This window comes from Amblyomma maculatum, chromosome 2 (genome assembly GCF_055883805.1).
Source record: "Amblyomma maculatum isolate TAMU_Amacu chromosome 2, ASM5588380v1, whole genome shotgun sequence".
Classification (NCBI taxonomy): Eukaryota; Metazoa; Arthropoda; class Arachnida; order Ixodida; family Ixodidae; genus Amblyomma; species Amblyomma maculatum.
The window spans coordinates 24491625-24515502 of NC_139345.1; the positions used below are offsets into that span (position 1 = coordinate 24491625).

General features: G+C 48.3%; 1 protein-coding gene across 7 annotated transcripts in view; it reads right to left on the reverse strand.

The window, feature by feature from the left end:
- Window positions 1-820: 820 nt before the first annotated feature.
- Window positions 821-23878, reverse strand: part of LOC146198156 (uncharacterized) — a 251384-nt gene continuing 228326 nt past the window's right edge. For 4 of the 7 annotated variants that reach the window (XM_084593504.1, XM_084593498.1, XM_084593503.1 and 1 more), the window contains one exon: window positions 821-3729. In XM_084593504.1, the coding sequence (XP_084449630.1) occupies window positions 2248-3690 (1443 nt within the window). In that variant the 5' untranslated portion in view covers window positions 3691-3729 and the 3' untranslated portion in view covers window positions 821-2247. Of the gene's footprint in view, window positions 3730-10639; window positions 10807-17493; window positions 17919-23878 lie in introns of those variants that run through there. The other 3 variants (XM_084593500.1, XM_084593505.1, XM_084593499.1) reach the window with 3 other exon arrangements.

The window sequence follows — 23878 nt, forward strand, 5'->3', positions numbered from 1 at the left end:
CCCTTCACCGCATAGTACTCTTACTCTAACACTCCATAGCCCGAAAAAATTATTTTCATAAATGTGTATTCTGATTTTTGAGGGAGGATGTTGTGTGCCCTGTATATTTCTTAGAATAGCTCAGTCTATATGCCAGGCTGTACGTGCGCTCTGCGGGAAAGTATGCGTTTAAGCGATGCTCGTACGGTACGCAGATTCGAGTAAATATGGTGTGTTCTAAGTAGGAAATTCCAAAACGCGCCATGTTTGAAACATGACAACATAGGGCGGGGTAAGGGCGGGGGATATAGGGGCTCTCCTAATTTTCTTGTTTTTTGAACCGGGCCCTCATCACAGTTAATCTGGCCCTGTTTGCATTCCACCGTGCCGTTCATTTCAATGCCGCGATAGATCGTAAATTCTGGCAGGAGGTGATAGGTACGTTGTGGTAATTGTTTTTTCACAATTAATCACCCGGATAAAAACGCAGCCATTTTTATTTTTCGACATATGCGCACGATGTACCCGCTCCTTGTAAGGCGTCAAAACGTCGTGCCTGATGCGCTTCCGCACTCAGCATATAAATAAAAGGAATGCGTCTTCTTAGCCGCCTTGTGCCTCAGTGACGCCTGCACTCCCCCAAACAATAGAACGGCGGAATGCACTGCAGGTGGTGCTTGTGCCAACAGTGACGCACAACTCAACAGGATGGGGGGTTACCACCCAAGCTGCTTCTGGCATGGGCGCTGTTCTTATGCTGTCTCTCAGCGAATGTAGAGAACGCTTTGCGAGGGGGCGCGCCAAAGGAGAGGCAAAAGAAAAGAGAGAACTTGTGCGCGAAGAGGCTTTACTTTGCACTTTATTATAAATGCTGCGCTGTCATCGTACATTTATGTGAAAGCGCGCTCAGCTGAAACGCCTATTGCTGCGCGTGCACTGGTATTCCGTCTCTGCTCTTCGAGCTGCAAACAAGGTTCCTATAGCTGACAATGGCATAAAATGTGCGGTAACTGCGCACACACGAGCACGCAAACGAAAATTTTGCTGAAGATATGTTCGTTAACTCGTTTCTTTCGCTGAAGACAAAAAGGTCAGTTCACCCCATTTACCCTCCCTTCACACCCCCCCCCCCCCTAAGAAAAAAGAAAAAAAAAAAGTTTGTTGCTCTCACAGTGATGCCATGACGTGAGGCTCATTCCTAGTGCCTGGCACATTGTTGTCTTGAATTCCTTTTAGAAAGAACACCGATACGCTTACTCCGTAGTGCAGTTATCAACCAACGGTTGGGTTAAAGGGTGACATGGCAGACCAATAGCACTTGGAATCTGGACTTATATTTAAACATCTTTTATGCATGCGTATCTTTTTCTGTGTCACTGTCTTCTCATTATCTTGTTTGTTGCAAACAAAGTCTCAACATGATGAGCGTAAGGTACCGTTCCAGGCGAGCAGGCGGGTTTCTAATCAGCGTAATTTATGATTTACGCATTGAGTGTGGCATGTCATTTACTGTATAGCAGTATGCGGGATAATCAACATTTCTTTAGATTTGGGGCTCGAGCTTTCACCGAACGCTTGCGTTTACAAAAAGACAGAATAATTCGAGGAGGGACGCAGTGAACTTCACGACAGCTCAAGCAAAGATTATCTGGCATTTCTTCCATATTCGCCCACGCACAGATGTGCACTCTATAAACGTTTGTCTTTCTTTCCTGATGCATGCCGCCAGCATCGAACTAAGGAAGGAAGGTATGAGCGGGCTACGCAAAATAGAAAAAAAAAATCCGTTTGCCTCCATCTTAAAGCATTCTCGCACAACCATTAAAGCTGAAACCGACGTCCAGAATGCATGCAGGGATAAACGGGTTCACCTTATGACGTAAAGAATATCAAGATTGTGCCCTCATGAAAATGGAGAAAGAGTAACGCGCCAACACAATTCCCTTTGAGGCAAAACGTATCGCGCCAACATTCACGCAGTAGTCAAGTAGTTCAGCTCTGCGCGAGCCCACAGAAGCGTCTTCACGAGAGTGCAGTGGTTCAGCCGCACAGTTTGTCATATGCAAACGCACACGCACACACACGGCATGTCTTTTAGCACTGCTTCAGACGAGTAGGGGAACAGGAGCAGCAGTTTCTAATGCTCCTTGCTGAGGGCGACTTGAACTCTAGCGCGGCTCTACACGCTGGGCTTCAGTCGCGAATAGCTCTGTGGACCACTCCTGTGCGTTTCGATGGCCTCCTCACATATCTTAGAAGCGAGCATGACTAGACAGCAGGTCCCGTTGGCAGCACGGGTTGAGCAGACATGGCTCCGGAGCCACTGTCACGAGCAGTCCTCTCGGGTTCCAAAGGCGCGATCAGCTCTGCAGCGTTCTCTTGCCGGAGTACCTCAGAGTATCGTGGAGGCTGAATGGGCGTCGCGTCGATGATGGGAGGCGCAACGTCTCCGAGCAGAGATTCGTTCTCGGGCACCGGTTGCTCCTGTTGTGGCTGTCGCAGAGATGCGTAGCAGGGGGGCGGTGTTCGGGGCGGTGGGTCTAATCCCGGTACATGGTATACGAGGAAGTGCTCGGCGGCGGCGTCTCCAGACACCGCAACGCCGCTGCCAACGGCAACGCATTCCTGCACCTCACGGCCTTGCGAAGCCACCAGCTCTTCGAGCCTCCTGCGGCGTCGACGAGTTCTTTCATCCTCTCCGAAGAGTCGGAATCGTAGGTACTTGCCCTCTTCCGCAGATGAGTTGGCTAGGTAACTGAATGCCCTAATTACGGCACCCAGGAACACAAGGAACAAGATTGGGATGAGGATGAACAGAAGTGCGTAGAAAAACACACGTGGTCGGCATGACGTAGTTATGGTGAATACTGCGTTGCCGGCGTCTCGTTCTCGCGGTACGTGCAAGATAAGCCTATCCTCTGCGCCGAAATGAACATGGTATACACAGTGTGTCTGCTCCAAGCACACCACATCTTGAGGGCTGACGCCGAACACGGTGCGGTTTAGGTCGACGTGGATGCCGAAGTTGACCACCGAAGACGAAGAGCGGTTTTCATTGACTACAAGCACATAGTAAAGGTCGGCTGCAGTAGCCCTGAAGCTCAGACGGGCAGCTTCCAGCGTGTCCGAAGGATGCACGCGCTTGGACTTTATGGCCCAGCGGTAAAAAGCTGGGAGGCGCTTCGGCAGGTCATCGTCGTCTTCCTCCGAACTTCCAAAGTCTTCGTCGTCTCCTTGCTCCTGGAGCGTGCGGATGCACCTCTGCAGCTCTTCCTCACCTCGAACGGCGTGCACTGTGCCTCCGGGTCCGTCGGCCACGACGTCGGCCGTCACGTTGGAACCCGGAAGCAGATAGTAGCGCAGGTAGTGGAACTTCCCTGAAGACACGCTGGCCGACAGCTCGATGGAGTGGTGGATGTGGTTGGCGGGCACTGCGGGCGGCAAGTCATTGACACGGTAGACGCTGAACGGATGCGCGGACACGAACTCCTGGCCACCGCACCAGACGTTGGACACGGCCTCGACCAGCCGCATGTCAGTGGAGGCCATGTGCACGTCTTTCTCAGGAAAGCGCAGCATGATAAGGCACATGGCGCCCAGCAGCACGGCCACGAGCGCGATGAGCATGCTCACGCGCATGCAGAAGGTCTGGCAGCGCTTCATGGCCGTCACGCCGCCGCCGCTATTCCTTCGCTCCGGGAGGCTCAGCATCCTCTGCGGCACCACGTGCACATGCGGACGGGGCCGTGCCTGCGGTGGAGAGAAAAGCAGCACTTAATCCCACTCTCTGCTCACATGACGACGAGCACGACAACACGCTACCACACGCTGCATTGACAGTTTCAGAAGAGGTTCCGCGCAGCGCATGGATTCTCTAGCTGTGTGGTCAAACTAAACAGGACATCGGATATCGGACAATGGACTCGTCGCTGATATAGTAGCGCAAAACACGAGGACAAACTTACAGAAAGTGAAGGCGACACACGCTCCAGAGTAATCGAAACGGCAGGATACATTGTCGTGGAGTCTGCAGCCTTTGTTCAAGCCACCTATGTGTTTTGTGTGAAAACAAGAAGGGCTTAGCTGGCAGTTCCTCTGGATTATCAGTGTGGATGAGTGACTCCATATAGCTATCAGCCAAGAGGAGGAGGAGGAGGAAAAACATTTCGCGTGTTTGTCTCACGCGTCGTTCTCGCTTCGTTAGTACTGCACGGAAATGGAAACCGAGGGTAAGCACACGTTTGCCCTGACGAACGTCTACGATACGCTGTCCAAGATAGGTCGGAAGGGGACTGCTTGGCTCATGGTCAAGATGATACGCGAGCGCGTCGCAAATACCGTCAACGTGCCCAATCGGCCAACTAAGAACAAATATTATCTGATAAGGCACCTTTGTTTAGACATGGCGATAATTTATTCTGCCTTTGTTTTTGCTTTTTAGGAAAGAACATCAGTTGTGTCGTTTGATTTGAAGCTTTGTCACGGAAAGCCCCATTCAACTGGGCCGAAGAACCAAAACTAAAAATAAAGGTGCACTGCAACCAACTGCAACCAGTAATGAACACATCGAAGAAAGCAGAATTTGATGAAATCCTGCAAGAATTCTAGAATTTATTCATGATATTTTTTCATCATGTGGCATTGGTGTGCAAATGGATTTAATTTTTTTAGACTTCAGGAAGGAATTGGATTTAGTTCCTCAAGCCTTGCTACTGTATAAATTGTCTTTTCTTAACTCCTACTTCCCTCCTTAAATGGCTTCCATGGTACCTACAGGGGCACAAACAACGTTTCTGATTATGTTGCTGTAACATTGGGTGTTCCGCAGGGGTCTGTTTTAGGGCCTTTGCTGTTTCTATTGTATATTAATGATATTGTGACTGATATAATATTTAAAATGCGTTTATTGCTGACGATTGTGTCATCTACCACAATGTGAACAATTCTTCAGATTCATGTCATTTGCAGAGTAACTGCGCCTTATATGACTATGGTGTTTGAAGTGGAAAATGTCATTGAATACAATAAAGTGGCTGTTTATTTGCTTTACACGCAGGCGTGATCCTTTCTTGGTTAAATATAAATTAAATTAAATTGTTCTATTCAGTGTATCTGACTATAAATACCTTGGCGTTTACTTCTCTTCCAACCTTACATGGAATAAACACGTTGAGCACGTTGCTTGCAGAGCTTGCAGAATGTTGAATTTTGTAAGACAAGATTTTAAAAGAGCACCTTTAAAAGTTGGATAGCTTCTATTTTTAACTTATGTTCGGCCAGTATTGGAGTATGCGTATGTCGTTTGTCATCCGCGAACTTTACATTTGACTGACATGTGTACAGAACTGTGCTGCTCGATTTGTTTCCCAGAGTTATGACTACAACAGTAGTGTTACGAGCATCGAACTAAAACATGGGTGGGTGAATTTATCTGCGCAAAGAGAAAATTGTCGATTAGAAATGCTATATACAAATTACCACAAAAAAATAAAGACAAAAAAAAACACATTTATTTGCTTTCACCGCATTTCCACTCAAGTAGATTTGATCACGGTTGGAAAATTAGAAAAATGCAAAACTGACACTCTTCAAAGCGAATTGTTTCCACAAACAACTCACGACTGGAATCGGTTACCTCAGCAGATTGTCCATTATAGGTCCGAGCCAATGTTCCGCAACCTTTTATCGGATGTTTGCAAGTGCGCAGTGGTCCTCATTCTGTACTCGCTGTCACGACCTGTTATTATTTCTTTTTGCGTGTGTGTGCATTATTTTCTTGTGTTTTCTGGCCTACTGATGTATTTATTCTGTATCCTCCCCCAGCAATAATGCTTACTTTCGCTGCAGGTATTTTCAATAAATAAATAAATAAATAAATAAATAAATAAATAAATAAATAAATAAATAAATAAATAAATAAATAAATAAATAAATAAATAAATAAATAAATAATATAGTATGCGTCATGAAGTAGAATTGCCAATGAAACGTAGACGAAGAAGTTGACCAAAGTGAAAATTGCGTACAATGAAGGAGTGCTGCAAGCAGTGACCAGATGTATATATATGTAGACGCCCTTTGTGAATAAAAATGGTAAGATGTGTACAAGGTGTGCGAATATTTGAAACTTTCGAACAGCGAATCGAATCTCTTCGTATCCGATCCTTCGAATGAATCAAGTTGTCTTGGAAATATGGTGATACACATGAATTCCCTGTCCCATTATAACGGCCGTACGTAATTATCGCGCGATGTTACGTTCGCGCTTTTGGGCAGGATGGAGAGTGGAGGGCACACAGGCCACCCACCACTGCCTCTCTCCCGTAGCGACGCTGCCGCGGTTTTCACTTTTTGCCGGGGAGACCGCCGCGTCACCTGAATCGCCCGGTCATCATACGCACTTACAGCAGCAGGCCGTGAGTGCGAAGCCACGCGGGGTGAGCAGAATGTTCCTCTCCCCTTTTCGCGTGTGCTTTCCTCTTTGGGGTTTTATTTCACTCCTGTACGCGAGCGGACGCTCGCTTGCTATACGGAGGTTGTTTCTTGAGTAATGTTTGCCGTGTACTAAGGCAGGATAAAGACTGCTTCAGGTATGCAACTCATGTTTGTTCCCTCTGGTCCGAACTCACCGCAGTGGCGACTTCTCGCACCGTGGGTCATATCCTATTTGGAGCGTTATTACAAGAATAACCCCCCTAGACATTACTCGAGCCGTATCGAATATGTCATGAAATTTTCGAACAGTTTCCAAATACTTGGCACGAGGCTCGAGTAAAGCCCGCTGTAGTAGTTTTCTTCGATGACTATTCGAAAAACAGAGCCTGCACCCATGCTGCATGTCATCCTGCATGGATCATTATGCGCGGTACAAAGTGTTCGGTGCCGCTACGCGGTCTATTCGTGCGGCACCGTTCTTAATACTGATTCATGACCACTAAGAGCATGGAAAGGCTTAGGCAATTAGATCAGCACCCGTTCCTTATGCTCGATTCCTGGGTCCTGAGGTCGTGGCTCGTACATATATACTATATCGCCCGTCTGATGCCCTGCGGTGTGGCTCTGGTTTATGCTCTTTCGTCATCAATAAGAAAATATTCTTTTTTGTGATTAGGAGTTAGAGTACTGGATTCGTATTGCTGGTCCTTAGAAAATTAGTTGCGTTTTTTCACGGCAAGCTAGCACCGTATCGCAGCGCCAGCGCTAGTACTTCAAACAATATTGATTGTTTTGTACGAATATTCGCAAAAGTATCGGATATTAGTACAAACCATTCGGCTAGTATTTGACTCTGCTGGGACGCCATGCTATTCGTATTCGGTTAGATAGCGGAGGTGCATTATTCGCTTTGGTTTGGTTTGGTTTGTGGGGTTTAACGTCCCAAAGCGACTCAGGCTATGAGAGACGCCGTAGTGGAGGACTCCGGAAATTTCGACCACCTGGGGCTCTTTAACGTGCATTGATATCGCACAGAACCCGGGAGCCTTGCTCTTCGCCTCCATTGAAAAGCGGCCTGACCGTCTAATAATAAGCGGATTCCCGTTTTCTTTAAAAAAGTTTTTCTGGATCGTTGCTTGGTTTAACTTCGCTGTTTTCATTGCAGAATTTGAAAGGGGGCTGATATGCAAGGTTTAATGAAAGGTAACAGTTCATTCACACCATCTTGCCGCTTTTGTTTTCTTACATAGATGGCAGTTGAGTCAAGTCCGAGAGCCCGTCAGCAGTGCGAAATGTTTGGATAGTTCTTGTAAAGTATTAATAAAAGGAAAATGGGGCATTACAATGACAAGGAGCGACAGTTCCGAACGCTCTGCCTTCTGTTCGTATTTTATGTTCATCAAATTTCTTGTGCAGGTATACAATGCATGTTTTTCCTGATTGTCTCACTTCTCGCGGAAAGGGACCATATTCGCAAGCCGATCTTGGATGCCATTTTCTTGTCAAAGTGCGTGTACTGGCCTATAGTGGCGGCGCATCCGCCTCTAACGCAAGATTCGTTGGAATCGAATCCTAAAGCAGCACGTGTACCTTCGGGGACCCACTGGTTTCTCGCGCCCAAGCATGTACCGTCCATGTGCTCGGTTTTTTTTTTCAAGGGTCAAGCGCTCGAAAAAGCTCCCGCGTGGTCTCGAACCAGACCGTAAGAGCTCGCGTGCTTTGTGCTGAGCTACCAATGTCAGGCGTGCATGCAATCGCCTGGACAATGCCGAAGAATGTGGCGGAATAAGTTAACGATCAGAATCGGTTGCGTAAGGATTTGCTTAAAGGCACGTTGTGTTGCCATTGTTGGAACCATTGTAATTACTTATAACCGCGTCTCGTCTTATATTTGGTGCAATGCTCTGTGCTCGCCAAACTGCACGCAGAATGCTACAAACCAGAAAAAAAGGTTGTCCTACTAGGGAGTGATATTTCTCACCCACGCCTATGCGCGATACCTAAAGGGCCGGAAAAAAGCTTAACAAAATTGCCCCTTCCACCTTCTTCCCTGCATTGTTCGGTAGTGGAGTAGTGGCAAAGTTCCACTGCCGGAAATGCACTTTCTGGCTGTGCCTCTCTGGGCGTGCGCACATCTTGAACACACAGTCATTTAAATACAACGCCATCGAATAAACCCAGTTGCAGCGAATAAAGGTCACTCATCCTGACTTAACTTGTGGCTTAGTTCTAAATATCAAAACTGTTTTCTTCAGATCAACCTGCCTGCCGAGCTCGTAAGCAAAGCGTGATATATCCTCTGCGAGATGCTGCCTGTAGGACCCCAGGGCCCAGTCAAGCTGTCTGTGACAGCTTTTTCCCTGGGGGCCCCCAACTTGTAGGTTGGAAATAAAGTGGATTTGGATTTGGAATGTGTGTTTCATCCCCCCCCCCCCCCCCCCCCTTTTTTTTTTGTGGTGTTATTGCTCCTAGGCAACACCGGTGATGCGGTAGCTGTTACTACACAAATAAATTTGTCCGCTCAGGGAGCCGCATTGGTTTCTTGAGCGGACAGATTTAATCGTGCAGTAACCGCTTTTCATTGTAGAATCTGAAAGGGGGCGGATAATTAAATTGTTATAGAAAGATGGCAGTTCATTCACAAGGCTTCCACTTTTTCTCTTCTCAGGGCTGTCGCATGGACTTCGCGGAACGTAGTTGGGCGCAGCTGCTCTCTCCGAACATGTTCCATGCAGGCGACCCGAAGGCATCTGCGGACATGCACATTGGCGCTGAGCCCGCTTTTGATGCCGCGTTGTCAGATAAGAGGAGGTTCGGCTTCGGGAGGCGCCGTGCCCCAAGGTATGGCATAACCTATCGACCAATCATCGTTCATACCTCATCCGCGGCAAATTCTACCGGCCCGGGTCTTTCCGGGGGAGGAGGTTTTTATTTGAGTTTAATGGCTTAGCCTTTCACGGGGGCTACCGAGTGGTGACACGCTCGGGGCAGTTGCACCATAACAATTTAGGTCACCATTGTGGCAGCACACAGAACACAGGGTGTCGAGTCCCGAATGTCGCGAACGACAACCGTTCTTGGTGAGTTGCTTATATAGTGACTTAAATGGCACGCTCAAAGACCATGCAGATGGCGGATGGCTGGCTCCACATTTTCGCAAACGTTTTCTCGTGGAGGCGACGCTGTTCACGGCGCAGGTTGTGCCAGATATCCTTGCGTACCCTTGCGAATACCTCACGAAGGCCTGGAGCCTTATAGCCGCGGCGCAACTCGCTGACCAAACTTAATACGAGCACTCGACGAGCAAAAACACGAACTGCTTCATGGCGTGGCCTGGCAACGGGTAAGGGTACCGTACAATCTGCTATGGCACTTCTGGAAGGCTGAACAAATCGTCCGTAAGAAGGAGTGGGGTTTCCAGAATGAGACATCGTGCAAAGATATATGCACCATTTCACCGCGACCATCACAAAACGAGCAAACTGGATGCAGGTTGGCTCATGTGAGCCACCGCTGCGAGCGAGAAGCCAACCACATGCAAGGCGGTAGATGAACGATGCCCTGCTGGCATCCAGGAAGTTTACCAGCATCAGTTTCTAACTTGAACGCATATGAGAAAGAACTTGTTTATCACATAGAGGTGAGAGGCTTAGTGCCAAAAGACTGACAAGATCCTTGAACGTTGCTATCAAAAAATCTGCATCAGCCTGTTGGCCTCGAAGAAACTTCAAGCAGTTAGCAACTGAGCGCAAAAGAGCGGTTGAGAACCAGAACGGGGACAGAGTGGAAGTATGTACGTGCTCGGACAAAACGGTGGAGGCGGGTTGTGAAGACGAAAGAGGTCAAGCTTCGGCTCCGGGGCACGTCCGAATTCAGAGCTGTCTGGGTCCATATGACGTGCAGCACTGCGGTTACTATTCCTAGGTCTAGGATGCCGAGGCCCCTTTATCCCTAGGTGTTGTTTCACCACAGCTAGGCATCCCTTTCTGATCCGTGATTTCATTTTCGCGAAAACGGAAAAGGCTAGTTGGACCTTCGTGTCCGCATATGTGCTATACAGGCAATGTACGCCAAGAACGAAATACAGTAGCGCATGCCATGAGAGGGCATGCCAATGCTTCATATTCTCTCTCCTTTCAGGCTGCTATTTAGCAACATACAAGTTGGTATCTGATAGCACGTCGGAACTGAAACGAAATCCTAATATTTAAACCGCATCGCTCACTGGCAGGCCATGAGCGGGCTGTGGACTGGATGGCGCCTTCTTTGTATACAGCTCGGTCAGCACTCGTGGATCTTTCAGCCTGTCCCCATGTGTCCTGCAGTAGCCATTTCTGACGCTCAGGATGGACCACACAGACGCCTCTTCCAGGAAGACGGTAGTCAGGTCGTCTGCATAATCCATAAGCAAACATGCGGACAGGTGGAGTGTCTGGCGTAAGTGGATACCTGTATATTTTGGAAGCTTAGCTGCTCCGTGGAGGAGAGGTTTCAATGCATGCGCGCAGAGGACGTGCGACAGGGACATCCCTGCCGGGCTAAACGGCCCACATCAAAAGGCTTCGACACCGTACGCTTTGAACAAATTACCACAGAGGTATAAACTCACACCGTCCTCTGGAAGTCAGAGTGACGGCCAACCTCCTGTAACACTTGGAAAATGTAGCAGCAATCGATGAGGAGAAAAAGATGCTTCAGAAGTTGCGAATGTGTACAAGCAGAAAAAGATATCGAAGGACAAAACCACGGCGATAAGGGGCGCTACCTTCTCGATCCTGGTTCTTGACCGAGTCTGCGATAACTTCCGCACTGTACAGTGCATTCTGAGCTGTTTCTTGGTGACAAACGGTCAGAATATCCGATAAAATATTACATCCATACTCTACGCGCAAGGGCTCTTCATCACTCCTTTCGCGTGAGAAAACATCTGCACATAGAGGCGCCATCGTAAGCTATAGCCGCCATACCGTGACAAACCAAGGCAGGTGGGCGCAGGCGATGGTCGTTTTCCCTCCTGTTAACGAGCATAGTGATGAGAGTTTGTGTAGATGTAACCAATGACAAGTATATTTGCCATTAACAAACATTTCTCACATAGTGACCCAAGACAGCTACACTCGTCCTATTGCATCTAGTTTCAATTTCTGACAGGAAATGGTCGCACTTGTCCACGTTGTGCCATTTTTGTCTCTTCCTTCGTTACATTTCCTGTTCTGATATCCGGTGCGTGAAACATCAATTTGCTGTAATTACAATACCAGCCGCGGTGGTGCGCAGTGGTTAGGGCGCTCGGTTGCTGTGCCCAAGGACGCGGGATTGAATCCCGGCATCGGCGGCCCCTTTTGGTGGAGGCGAAAAGTTAGGTGGCCGTGCTCTGTGCGATGTCAGTGCGCGTTAAACAACACCAGGTGGTCGAAATTCCCGAGGCCCTCCACTACGACGTCTCTCATAGACTGAGTCGCTTTGGGACGTTAACCGGATAAACCTAAATGTAATTCCAAGAAAGACATTTGCCCAGAAGAAAATTACCCCCCCCCCACACACGCACACCCGCACGCGCACGCGCACGCGCACACGCACACACACACACACACACACACACACACACACACACACACACACACACACACACACACACACACACACACACACACACACACACACACACACACACACACACACACACACACACACACACACACACACACACACACACACACACACACACACACACACACACACACACACACACACACACACACACACACACACACACACACACACACACACACACACACACACACACACACACACACACACACACACACACACACACACACACACACACGCACGCGCGCGCACACACACACACGCACACACGCACTCACACACGCGCACACACACCAATTTACAGCTACCAATTTGACAACAATTATACTTTGCAGGAGAAAAGAAAATAAGCACAAATGTTGGCGCGGTCAGTGTACTCTTGGCCTCTGCTTGCTTAGAATTCTACCGTAGAAGGGTGTCCTACTAAATGGGCTTTAGAACCTCCGAAGTAGTAGCTGCATTCGTGTGCATGTTTCTTTTTTCACGTTTAGATTATTTTTTCCCACCGTATTTTTTGTCATAGTGTATCTAACACCACGCGAGGCTTTTCCGCAATAAATTAATGACAAGCAGTGAAGCCTTCTAAAGTCATTCTTTACGCAATGTGAAAGAATGGCGCTATTGTATTCAAAATAAAAAGCTCCACGAACTGAATGAAAAGATATTCGGTATATTTGGTACATTTATTTTTTTCATTTTCGCGTTAGAGTAAGGGTTTGCGAAAACAGACTAGAGTTGTCGAAAACCGCACGTTCCGAGGCTTGTGACAGAGACTGCAAGTCGCAGCAACGTTCAACCTGGATCAGTATTGTAAGAAACAGACTTGGCGGCCGACGTCGACCAACAGCTGATACTGTGGCCCTCAAGAATTTACGGATAAAAAGAAAGATTGGCGACATACCGAAGTCATGGTTCCAACGGCCGCCCTTCGCGATGTCACTCTGTAGATTTAAACGAGTGGTCTGGAGGTATGCGCGATCGGGTGAAGCACGACCACTGTCGGAGCGTGGAGATCAAATGCGCACGGCTATTGTAAAATGTTGAGGCTTTGCCGAGCCCGGGGAGAAGGTGCTTTCCTGCAAGGCTGTATCATTGGCATTTCCGGCGAGCTTGGAGAAAGGGCTATCGCTTAGAAAATGCAATTTATTTTCCACCACGCAAGGATGGCGGAAACGAGGGAATTCCTCTGCAAGTATTTAGTGCCAGCGTCTCTCTACGTCTATCGGAGTAATCTTTTTCACAGAAGGCAGACGTTACATTTAGGCTACGGACAGTTCCGTACTGAAGTTCAGTCTGAAAACTGCTGTTTTTACAATATTTATGCGAAGCATATCGATGAACACTCGCTGGCTTCGTTGCAGTTATTATCTAGTAATCTAACGGAACCTACATTTGTCAACGCAGCCTAGCTCATGCGGTTCCTGAGAGCTGCGTAATGCTCGATCAAAGCACTCGAAATTTACGGTCTAAAATCAATACCTAAATTCGGCCTGCAGGCAAGGCTTGGCCGCCACGACGGCGTATAACCACGTAGAGTTTCATGCTCTTTTATTTTCAGTGTTAAGCTCGATGTAGAGTGGAATTGTTTGAAGAATTTTTGTTTCTTCCTCGCTGTTCGAAAAGGAGGAGGCAATAGAGAGAGAAAACACGTAAAAAAGTCACAATGCCATCGAACGGTCATTCAAGGCTAGTTTTTCTTCCTCAGTTGAGTTTAATAATGCCTTGCTTCAAGGTTGCTGAAAAGAACTTTTCACTAAGAATGCCCAGAACCAAGGAATCGTAGATACCCGCCGCGGCAGACACTGGTAACTTCAGACGTGGCACAATTTCCTCGTACTAATCGTGCTTGGCTTGCTGTCGCCAAGGTTCGAACGAATACCTGCCACGTTTTCCTTTTTCGCATAGCAGTGTATATGCCGTGTTTTATGTCGCTCGGAAGGGCTCTTTTCGAACCTAGATGTATTAGCATTTGTGGGTTATGCACCAGAGTCGGCAATTCGTGCAATAACAACAGAACATAGTGCATGCGGAGCTATGTTCTGCTCGAACCACTCAAAAGCCGTGCCACTGGAAGGGACGGCACGTCAGGGCGAGGGCGATCAAGAGGTCGACCTACGTGAGCACCGTCGTTATCGGCTATGGTAGAGGTGCTCTCCCCGAGAGGGATCGTTGCTTGGCCGCCTGAGGCTTCCAAGTGCGGGCAATCGAGAGAGATAGCGGCCGCCCCGCTTTTCCAGCACGCGACAAGCGCGTGCGGCAGTGCACGGCTGCAGCGAGACGTCGAGACCCTTTGCGGCTTGCCAGCAAGCAACGACCACCATTTTTAGAGGGCGTCCGCGCCACCGACTGCCGACGGCTATACACTCACGAAATCATTAGTGACAGCGTTTGCGGTTGCATAAGCTCATAAACTCAGCAACTGAAAGCTCCTTTTCGAGAGGCGGACAACGCGTTCGAGTTTGGAAAAGCCACTCGTCCAGCCAAACTCTTTGACATCGCGTGCTTGTATTCTTTAACACATCACCATGCTCGCTTCCGTTGTTCACAGAGCCCCAGTTCTCGTAACGGTTGACTCATTGCTCCTTGGGTCAGTACTGAGCAGCCGCTAACATCGCATGCCTTTGTTTGCACAGTGTCCTCAAACCGATCTTGTTCTTAGAAGTAATTTCCTCTTCCCTTCATCTTTTGTCCAACATTAACAGCATGCAGTTCGAGGCAACGGAGAAAGATTATACGATTAGAAATGTGATATAACTCTGCCAAATCTCATAGGTTTACCCTCTAAGATTACCTTGACGCTTTCATATTACTGAATGCTTTTATTCTAAGCTGAGGCTTCACATATGCTACAGAAATTTTCTTGAGGATGAAGATGAACGGAATGGGAAGATAGCTGGAGGGTGGTGCTTCTGTAGTTTGGTAGGCATTCCATAGTGTGGAATGTTATTTCCCCGTCGCTGTTCAACTGTTGCAGAGGATTCTAGTGGCTGGATTCGGCACCATTCTCCCGTAGTAAGAAAAAGAAAAAAAACTGCACTTACCATCATGCTCTAGAAAAAAAAAAAAAGAGGCAGCGCCCTCCCTCGTCCACATCTAGGCGGTATGGGAACCCACTCAAGGGCTGATATGGTTCGGGGCCTTGCTGATACACGTCACCAAAATAGAGCTCAATCTAGGGGCGCCGGCTCCTTGTCCCACCTGGTAGACATTTACATTGGCCAGGTAGGGAGCCTGGTTGTTTTCTGCTGCAACATTTTGCCGCGCCGTGTACTCCACCTTATGCAGAAGCAGGATACTTCGAATTAACTAAGTAAACGCAAGATAACACAAAGGATCTATTTTCCCTCACTTCCTTGGGTGTTTAACGAGTGCAGCGACAGATTTCTTTTTGGAATAACTGCTAGAACTTGTGTGTTGTAAACAAAATGTGCTTCGGCGCATATCTAGGTGCACCATTCCCAGGCGAAGGCGTCCTTGAGCGGCATCTTTGCTGCTGCTGCGTTGCTTATTTCTGTGCATAACTTCATACCGCGCCGATAAAGGCTGAGACTGTGCGTGCGCATTGAACGGGGGCAGGACACTTACAAACACGACTGCACCCGTTCGCCCACTCATAGTCTTCATCGATACGATCCAAAACAAGCCCGAAAGAACGCACTTCGTATCACTTCATATTTAGAGACATTCCAAGCCACATGGCTCGACGATCCGAAGACATCTCATAATGTCATCAAAGAAATGGGGCATCTGGCTTGACAGCGTTGCCCCGCCAAGTACTGTCGATGGGCGGCTTACTAGCTGCTGCTAAGTCCACATGGTTCCATAAACTTGTCTCGGTCTTCATTTTCGGGGACGAAGGCAGCGGTTAAACCCGCTCTGCTTATTCTAGACTAGTATACTAGACTGCAAACTCACCATTGCATGAATTTGTTCTAAGCGGAGCACGTTACTGAAAACCCGTTCTTGGTGTCCAAGTGTTATTAAAGAGAACTCGGCCGTCATTTGAATGCGATAGTGTTTCTGTGCATACAATTATCTGAGCTAGCACAGCGATGTTTTAAATACCGTCTATGAATGTTGCTTGGTCTATACCAGCCTTTTACTTGTGTTGTCTTCCACTACGCATGAAAGCGCTGCCATTGACTCCATTTTAAAAGTTAGAGTGTAACTTCCCCTCTGAGAGGTTGTGGTTCAGTTCAGGACTATTAAAATACAGTTACCATTCACATCGTATGTAATTAGATTTTTTTTTTTTTAAGATAATGAAGATGGTTGCACAACCAAGCCTGTTGGACCAAGGAGAAAAAGAGGCTGAAGAGGGCTCCGGGCCGCCCTGTGAGGTAATTTTAAACGTTTTTATTATTTATCCCTTAAAACGTGTTACGCATTTCTTATTAGAGGGAAAAATGTATGATAATGATCATTTATTCGGGAGTGCATCAAACATTCCGGTTGAGGTTATAATGCTGGCGTGCGCTAAGTTTGAGCGTCACGCCCTTCAATAATTGTGTTCCTTGCCTTTGGCACGCACGACCGGGTTAATTTGGTAAGATTTCTTTGCAACATCGCCGAAATAGCCGACAACGCGCTCTGGGCATTCGATTTTCTTTTTGTTATTCTTCTTGCGATCATGTATATGGTGGAAGCATCAAAATGCAGTGTCAGTGAACCGCCAACTAACATTGTGCAGCACTTTGCAGCCTGTATATTCGGTTTCTAGAGACAAACTTCGTCACGGCTCTGCGTAGCTAAAGCGTGTTCGGCATTTTTATAAACGCTTGTATATCTGCGAGCCCAACACAAAGGCGCTCAGTTACCTACTCACAAATTTTAGGCTCTTCATGCTATTTCGCCCTCGCCTATCGCGCCCTCAAGCGTGCCTGTTGTAGCTCGAGTATATTCGGTATTGGCAGCTCCTTTTAAGGTGAACAGAGGGAAGTCAACAACTGCGCGAGGTCCGTACAAGGAGTGTGAACACATGCATTTCCTTGCTTAGGAAAGCGAACAACGTCAATACAGAGCACGCAAATATTTTAGAAGAGGGGGACTAGAAGCTCCAACTTCTTGAAGACGGCGCCCCAGTCCGCGAGCGCGACATCGCTCAGCTGCGGCAGTGTCTTAAAGAGAACTCCGAGATCGTAAAGAGAACACGACACACAGGACCTCGCGACGCATCACTTCCACGATGATTGGGTTCCCAGTCTCGTTGCTTCGACGCAATGCATTGCAAGAAATAGAGGAAGTTCTATATAGATTCCTCTATTCGCTCCATGGAGCTCTCGCCATTTCTACAATGCGCCGAAAAATATGTTTAGTGTGATCTTCCATTATCAGTCAGATTTACTTAAAAACCGACATGCATGCTCAGTGTATGGAAACAGAGCGGGGGAATTTTTGTTCATTAACAGAAGTCGTTTAGGAAGAAAACTCGCAGGGTGAAGAGTTGATAATGATGAGCGTTTTACTCACGGCAATCGCGGGAGCCAATCCTTCCCACGCTGTCATGCTCAGAATCACTGGCTGGTCGCGGCGATCACTCGCGCCCTGGCTGAGATAAACCGGCCCCATGTGAGCACAGTGGGCTTGTACGCTTCGTTGCTCGACTTATCCGCTCACCTGGCCCCTAATCCAGATTCCCGGCCTCAGAGACCCTTCTCTGGTGCGAGCCAGTGACACAAGCTGTAATAGGCGGGCCAGCGGCGACTTCTCGAGTCAGGCGCTATTTGCGCATCTGGTGCTGGTCCATTAATTGAGAGAGACTGTAGCGGTAGTATCTGACTCCGAAGCGTTGTCGTCGTCTCATGGCGGAGGATATACAAGGACGTATAACGGCGCGTGCGCGCGCGCCAAAGTGTCTAATGCGACTGCAGCATGCAGCAGTCGTACGAATCTGCACACCGTCATTGTTAACGCACAACATGTGCGACCCAGAACACTGACGGCGGCGCTCTCTACGTTGTCGTGACGCTGGGGCTACGTCGACCCGGCCTTCACTTGGTAGCGTGCAGAGACTCGGGGTTGAAGTAGGATTGAATCGTCGAAGTTGGTGAAATATGTACAAGCAGGTTTAATGGCACTTTGAGAAACTTATTTACAAGATTATTTACACGAAAAAGAAGGGTACATCAGCAAAATGGCAAGCGTTAAGAGTTCATAGCGAGAAGCGACTGGATGAGCCGTTTACCCAGGGCCCAGAGCGACATTTCGTGCTCTGCAGCGTCCTTAAAAACCCCCTATGTCCAGCCCCTCTCTGAAGATGCTGACCAACCAAATCCAGGGCACGCCCCTCAGGTATCGGCATCCAATCGAACACATCACTGCACTGATGGTCTGAAGCACTGACTGGTCCGGCATTCATTCGTTGGGCGTGATCACTTGTTGGCGGGAAAAGCTTGGGAACGGCGAGGAGAGGAGGTACATTTCTATTCTTCAGCAAAGAAACCACAGGCTGGTTCTGGGGGTTTTACTTCTCAGAAACCCGAGTGCACGTGGCGCCGCATAGGGCTCCCAACATGGTCCCTTTTCGACAATTGCAAATCTTTCCTGCATTCCCGGGAAATCACTTAATGGCCGTATGAGTCATGCTCTTCTCTTGTCCTGCACGTCAGCGGACATGTCACTCTGTCGTCTCCTTTGGATAGGAGGCATTCATCACTGGAGGATAGCACTTCTCGACTGGAAGGGTGAACAAAAGAAAGCACTTCCTGCTATTTCCCGCAGGGGGACGTTTCTTTGTGTTTTTCCAGAGGTTCTCTTGACAGGGCCAATTTGGCATTTGCAGGTTGTCCACAAAGCAAAACATGCTTACAAAACAGGATTCCTGGAAACAGGCTCACTTAGAGCCAATGGACCATCACCACATATTCACAAAACTTTTCCATGCCCACAGGCGAACAATAGAGCGCGCAAATGCGGATGCTTGGTCGTAACAGCCTCCTCCCCCGCCAGAAGAGACTCGGAGGGCAGCAGCCGCAGCTGCTGCATGAAGAGACGACTTAATGGCCTGCACGTGAACGCTTGAAGCTCGCTGTTGCATGTCGCGTTGTCTTGATTGTTGTAGGCCAAATTGCTTGAGCTATCTGAAACTCAACCACATGTCGAAGCAAGCACTCGGCTCCCGTCTGAAGAGACCAGGTCAAAAGAAAACTGCCATTGTTGTTCGAGAAAAGCCCACTCTCAAGACGTTCAGGACCCACGTATGCCTCGAAAACCAACCGTGCTGCTTTACATAGTCATCTATATTCAAGCGCACGAAAAAAAAAAAAAAACCTGATTATCAATTTGGATACATGGTGAGGAACATCTCGGACCGCTTAGAAAGAGCGGCTAAGCGCGTCCGCATTCCCATTTAACTTCCCCTTTTTGTATCTTATTTCAAAATTGTACTGCTGTAAAATCAAGCTCCACCTAAGAAGGCGACTGTTCTTCGATGTCGCAGTTTGCAGCCAAGCCAGGGGACAATGGTCCGTCTCTACGGTGAATTTGGCCCCTCCAAGATAGCACTGCAATTTTTGAATGGCCCATACAATGCAAGCGCATTCCTTCTCTGACGCGCAATAAGCCCTCTCTCTAGAACTCAGTTTTCTGCTCAAGTAGAGCACGGGGTGCTCATTACCGTCGTCATCTCTCTGGCAGAGAACAGCACCTAACCCTCGATCACTGGCATCACACTGGACCGTGAATTCTCGGCCATAGTCTGGAGCTCGCAATACCGGACGGCTAATCAGCACAGCCTTCAGGTTTACGAAGGAGGCTTCCTTTTGTTCGTCCCAGACTACATTTGTCGGTTCTGTCTTGCGGAGAGCGTCGGTCAGAGGGCTAGCCAAAGCTGAATAGTTAGGGATGTAGTGATTGTAGTACCCAGTCAGACCCAGGAATGCTCGAATTTCCGTCTTCGTGCTCGGCCGCGGGTAGTCTGCTACCGCAGAAATCTTAATCTCGCTGGGTTTCCTGAAACCTTGACCTACATTGTGACCCAAGTAGTCCACGGTCGCCCTTGCCAGGCAACATTTCTCGGCCTTTACGGTTAGTCCAGCTTGACGCAAAAGGCTCAGTACAGCTCTTAGATGTACCATATGGTCCGCCCATGAGTCGGAAAAAACCGCAATGTCGTCTAAATAAGGCACCGCGAATGTTTCACACCCCTTTAAAACCCTATCCATGAGTCGGGAAAAACAAAATGGAGCATTTTTGAGCCCGAAACTCATCATTGTTGGCTGGTAGCTGCCCGTCGGAGTGACGAAAGCCGCGTATCTGCTGGCGCGTTCAGTGAGCGGTACTTGCCAGTATCCTCGAGTAAGGTCCAGCGTAGTCACATATGCCGCTCTACTGACCTGTTCTACTCTCTCCTCAATATTCGGAATAGGATACACTTGATCCCTGGTGAGAGAATTTAGCTTTCGGTAGTCTACCACAGGCCTAGGGTCTTTACCTGGAGCTTCTACTAAGATCATAGGCGAAGCATAATCGCTTTCCGAGGGTTTTATTACTCCCAATTCCAGCATGCGAGTTACTTCCCTATCCAGAATTTCTCTTTGCCTTGGAGAAAATCGGTAGCACCTTGATCGCACTGGCACGTCTGAAGTCAGCTCAATATCGTGCTCAGTCAAATCAGTTCTGCCTGGCCTGTCCACGAAGCAGGCCTCAAACTCTGTTATTATCTCGCCCAGATCGGACAGCTGGGATTTCTTTAGTTCTCCTCTCTGCTCCGTCTTTTTGAGAAGCTCCTGAGCGTTGCTTCCTTTTCCGCTGAGGCAAATCAAGTTGTCCCCCATCTCCTCGGGAAGGTTTAACGTTAGATTTACCACGGCTTCCCTCTGCACATAAGGCTTCATAAGATTGCAATGATAAATGCGCACTTCTTTACGCCTACCGGGAATTTTCACTGCGTAGTTAGTGTTAGAAAGCTTTGCAACGACTTCAGCCGGTCCTTCCCACTGTACTTCGAGCTTATTCTGCCTTGAACTTCTCAGCAACATCACCTGGTCCCCGATACAAAACGTCCTTTGACGGGCTGACTTATCATAGTACACCTTGGAACGAGCCTGGGCTGACTTCATGCTGGCCTCAACGAGTTCCTTAGTGTTATGTAAGCGATTCAAGAGGTTCAAAATGAATTCTACTACTGTTGGGTCTTCTCCGCGCCCCTCCCAGGCTTCGCGCACCATTCGCAAAGGTGAGCGCAGGGACCTTCCGTACACCAACTCGGCTGGGCTAAATCCAGTGGATTCGTGCGGCACTGACCGCAAAGCGAAAAGCGCTGCAGGCAGGCAGGTATCCCATTCGCGCTTGTTTTCATAGCACAGTCCCCTCAGGACTCGTTTGAGAACAGAGTGCCATCTTTCTACGCTGTTGCTCTGCGGATGATGGATCGAGCTATGCACTACCTTAATGCCGCATCGCTCGAGAAATGAGGTGGTGAGGACACTCGTGAAAACGCTACCCTGATCACTTTGGACCTCGGAAGGGAATCCAACTCGTGCAAACACTGACAGCAGCGAATCCACTACACTCTCGGACGTCACCTCGCGCAGCGGAACAGCCTCTGGAAACTTTGTGGCTGGGCATAACATAGTGAGGATATAACGGTACCCTGACTCGGTCACAGGAAGTGGCCCAACTATATCTATTACTAACCGGTGAAACGGCTCGGTAATGATTGGTACTAACACCATCGGAGCTTTCCACTTATCTTGCGCCTTTCCAACCCGCTGGCACGTGTCGCATGACCGTACAAAATTTTCCGTGTCCTTAAAACATCCAGGCCAATAGTATTCTTGCAACAGCCTCTGCTTTGTTTTCTTTATTCCAAGGTGACATGACCACGAGCTGCCATGGGAAAGTCGCAGTAAGTCTCCGCGGTACTTTTGGGGAACGACTAATTGGTCCCGCTCTACTCCGCGCTTATCCTTGAATAAGCGATACAGCACTCCCTTTCTCATCTCGAAAGAAATATTGTTTGCTGTCTTAGTGGCGCGGTGGCGCTCCCTTATCTCCTGTATATTGGGATCATTGGCTTGCTCTATAGCTAAGTCCTCTCGGGTTCCACTTAAAAGTCTCGTGAGATTACTAGACACTGGCGGCAAGAGGTTACTCTCAAGAACGTCCTCATTCCGCGTCTCATCAAGCTCACTTTCAAGTTGACTTATCTGAGATGCCTCGCTCTCAAAGTTTTCTGACCTGCTATCTTCCGCATTTACCATTGTTTTAACTGCCGTTTCCTCCGCTGTGGATTTTTCTGGAATGAGCAGTGTAGCTAGTTCTCGCGCCTTTGAACGTGTTAAGGCTTGCACAACTCTGTCTCCGAAAAGGATGCCCCTCTTTCGCAGCAGCATGTCCGATTTGTTGGAGAACAAATACGGATAGCACTTAGGAAGCTTTCCTGAAACGGCAGCCTCGGTTGTTAATTCGCCGAAAGGGCCCTCGATGACCACGTTCGCGATCGGCAAGCACACACTCTGTTCCTCAACTACCTGTCGGATCCATGCACACTGTCCTGTATAGTCGGAAGGCGATACATACGCCGGATGGACAACATCCATCGTTGCGGCCGAATCGCGCAGTACCTTGCAAGGCTTCCCGTTGACTACTAGGTCATGCAGGTAGGGTTCTAAAAGCTGCATATTTTCATCGCAGTCCCTGACATACGAGAAAGCAATCTTTTCTTTCCGGCAGTTGACGGCAATGTGACCCTGCTCATTACACCTAAAGCATGTGAGCGGCTTCCTAGCCTCAAGCTTATTCTTTGTGTTCTGCACGTTGGTCACTTCCCCACTTTTCTCACTGCCGTCCTTTCTAGGGAATTTGCCTGAAGAAACCTTCATTTCTTCGTTTCCAACTCTAGCAAAGTGCCTTTCCTGACGGTTTTTCATACTGAACTTGGGATTGCGGGGCCTATCCACTGCTGGGTTGCTGAATTGTCGGCGCGAAGCATACTCCTCAATAAGTTCGGCAGCTTCAGTTGCCGACTTAATTTCGCCTCGGTCCTGTAACCAATTTCTTTCTTTTTCTGGGAGGCAGTTATAAAACTGCTCCAAAAGAATTTGCTCGACTACAGCGTCCCTATCACTGTAGGAATCTGTGCTCTTTAGCCACTCGCCCAAATTAACTCTTAAATTGTACAGGAATTCAGGGTAACTCTCGTCCCTGGACTTAGTAGCTTTCCGAAAACGTTGTCTAAACGCCTCGGCGCTAAGCCTATACTTTCTCAGAAGGCAAGCTTTGACCTTCTCGTAGTTGTCCGCGTCCTCCTTGCTTAGCCGCGCGACAACCTCCGCTGCCTCGCAGGGCAGAACCGTCAATAATCTCTGAGACCAAGTGTCTCGCTGGAAGGACAGTTTTTCGCAGGTTCGCTCAAAGTTAGCCAGATACAGACCGATATCCCCTGATATCACATATGGCTGCATGTACTTTGACATCTTGAAATCTGCCTCCTTGTTGAGAAGAGGTACCGCTAGCTGGGGACAATTGCCCGACCTCTTGCTCAACTCTAGTTCTAATTTCCGGAGCTCAATTTCTTGGTCCAGCTTTTTTGCTTCTCTTTCACGCTTCTTTTCCTCTTTTTCCCACTCACGTTCGCGCTCCCTTTCCTCTTTTTCCCTCTCAAGTTCACGCTCACGCCTCTTTTCCTCTTTTTCCCGCTCTTTCTGCTCTTTTTCCCGCTCCTTTTCCTCTTTTTCCCGCTCTTTCTGCTGTCTGAGCTGTTCCTTTTTTTGACCGATGAGGTTCCATGCTTCACTGAGCTCCTCATCATCGGCTCCCAAATCTGTGATTGCCTTTATAATCAAAGGTTTTCGTGCCAAACCACTTGTATCAATTCCCAATTCCTCACACAATTGCAACAGTTCCGGTTTCT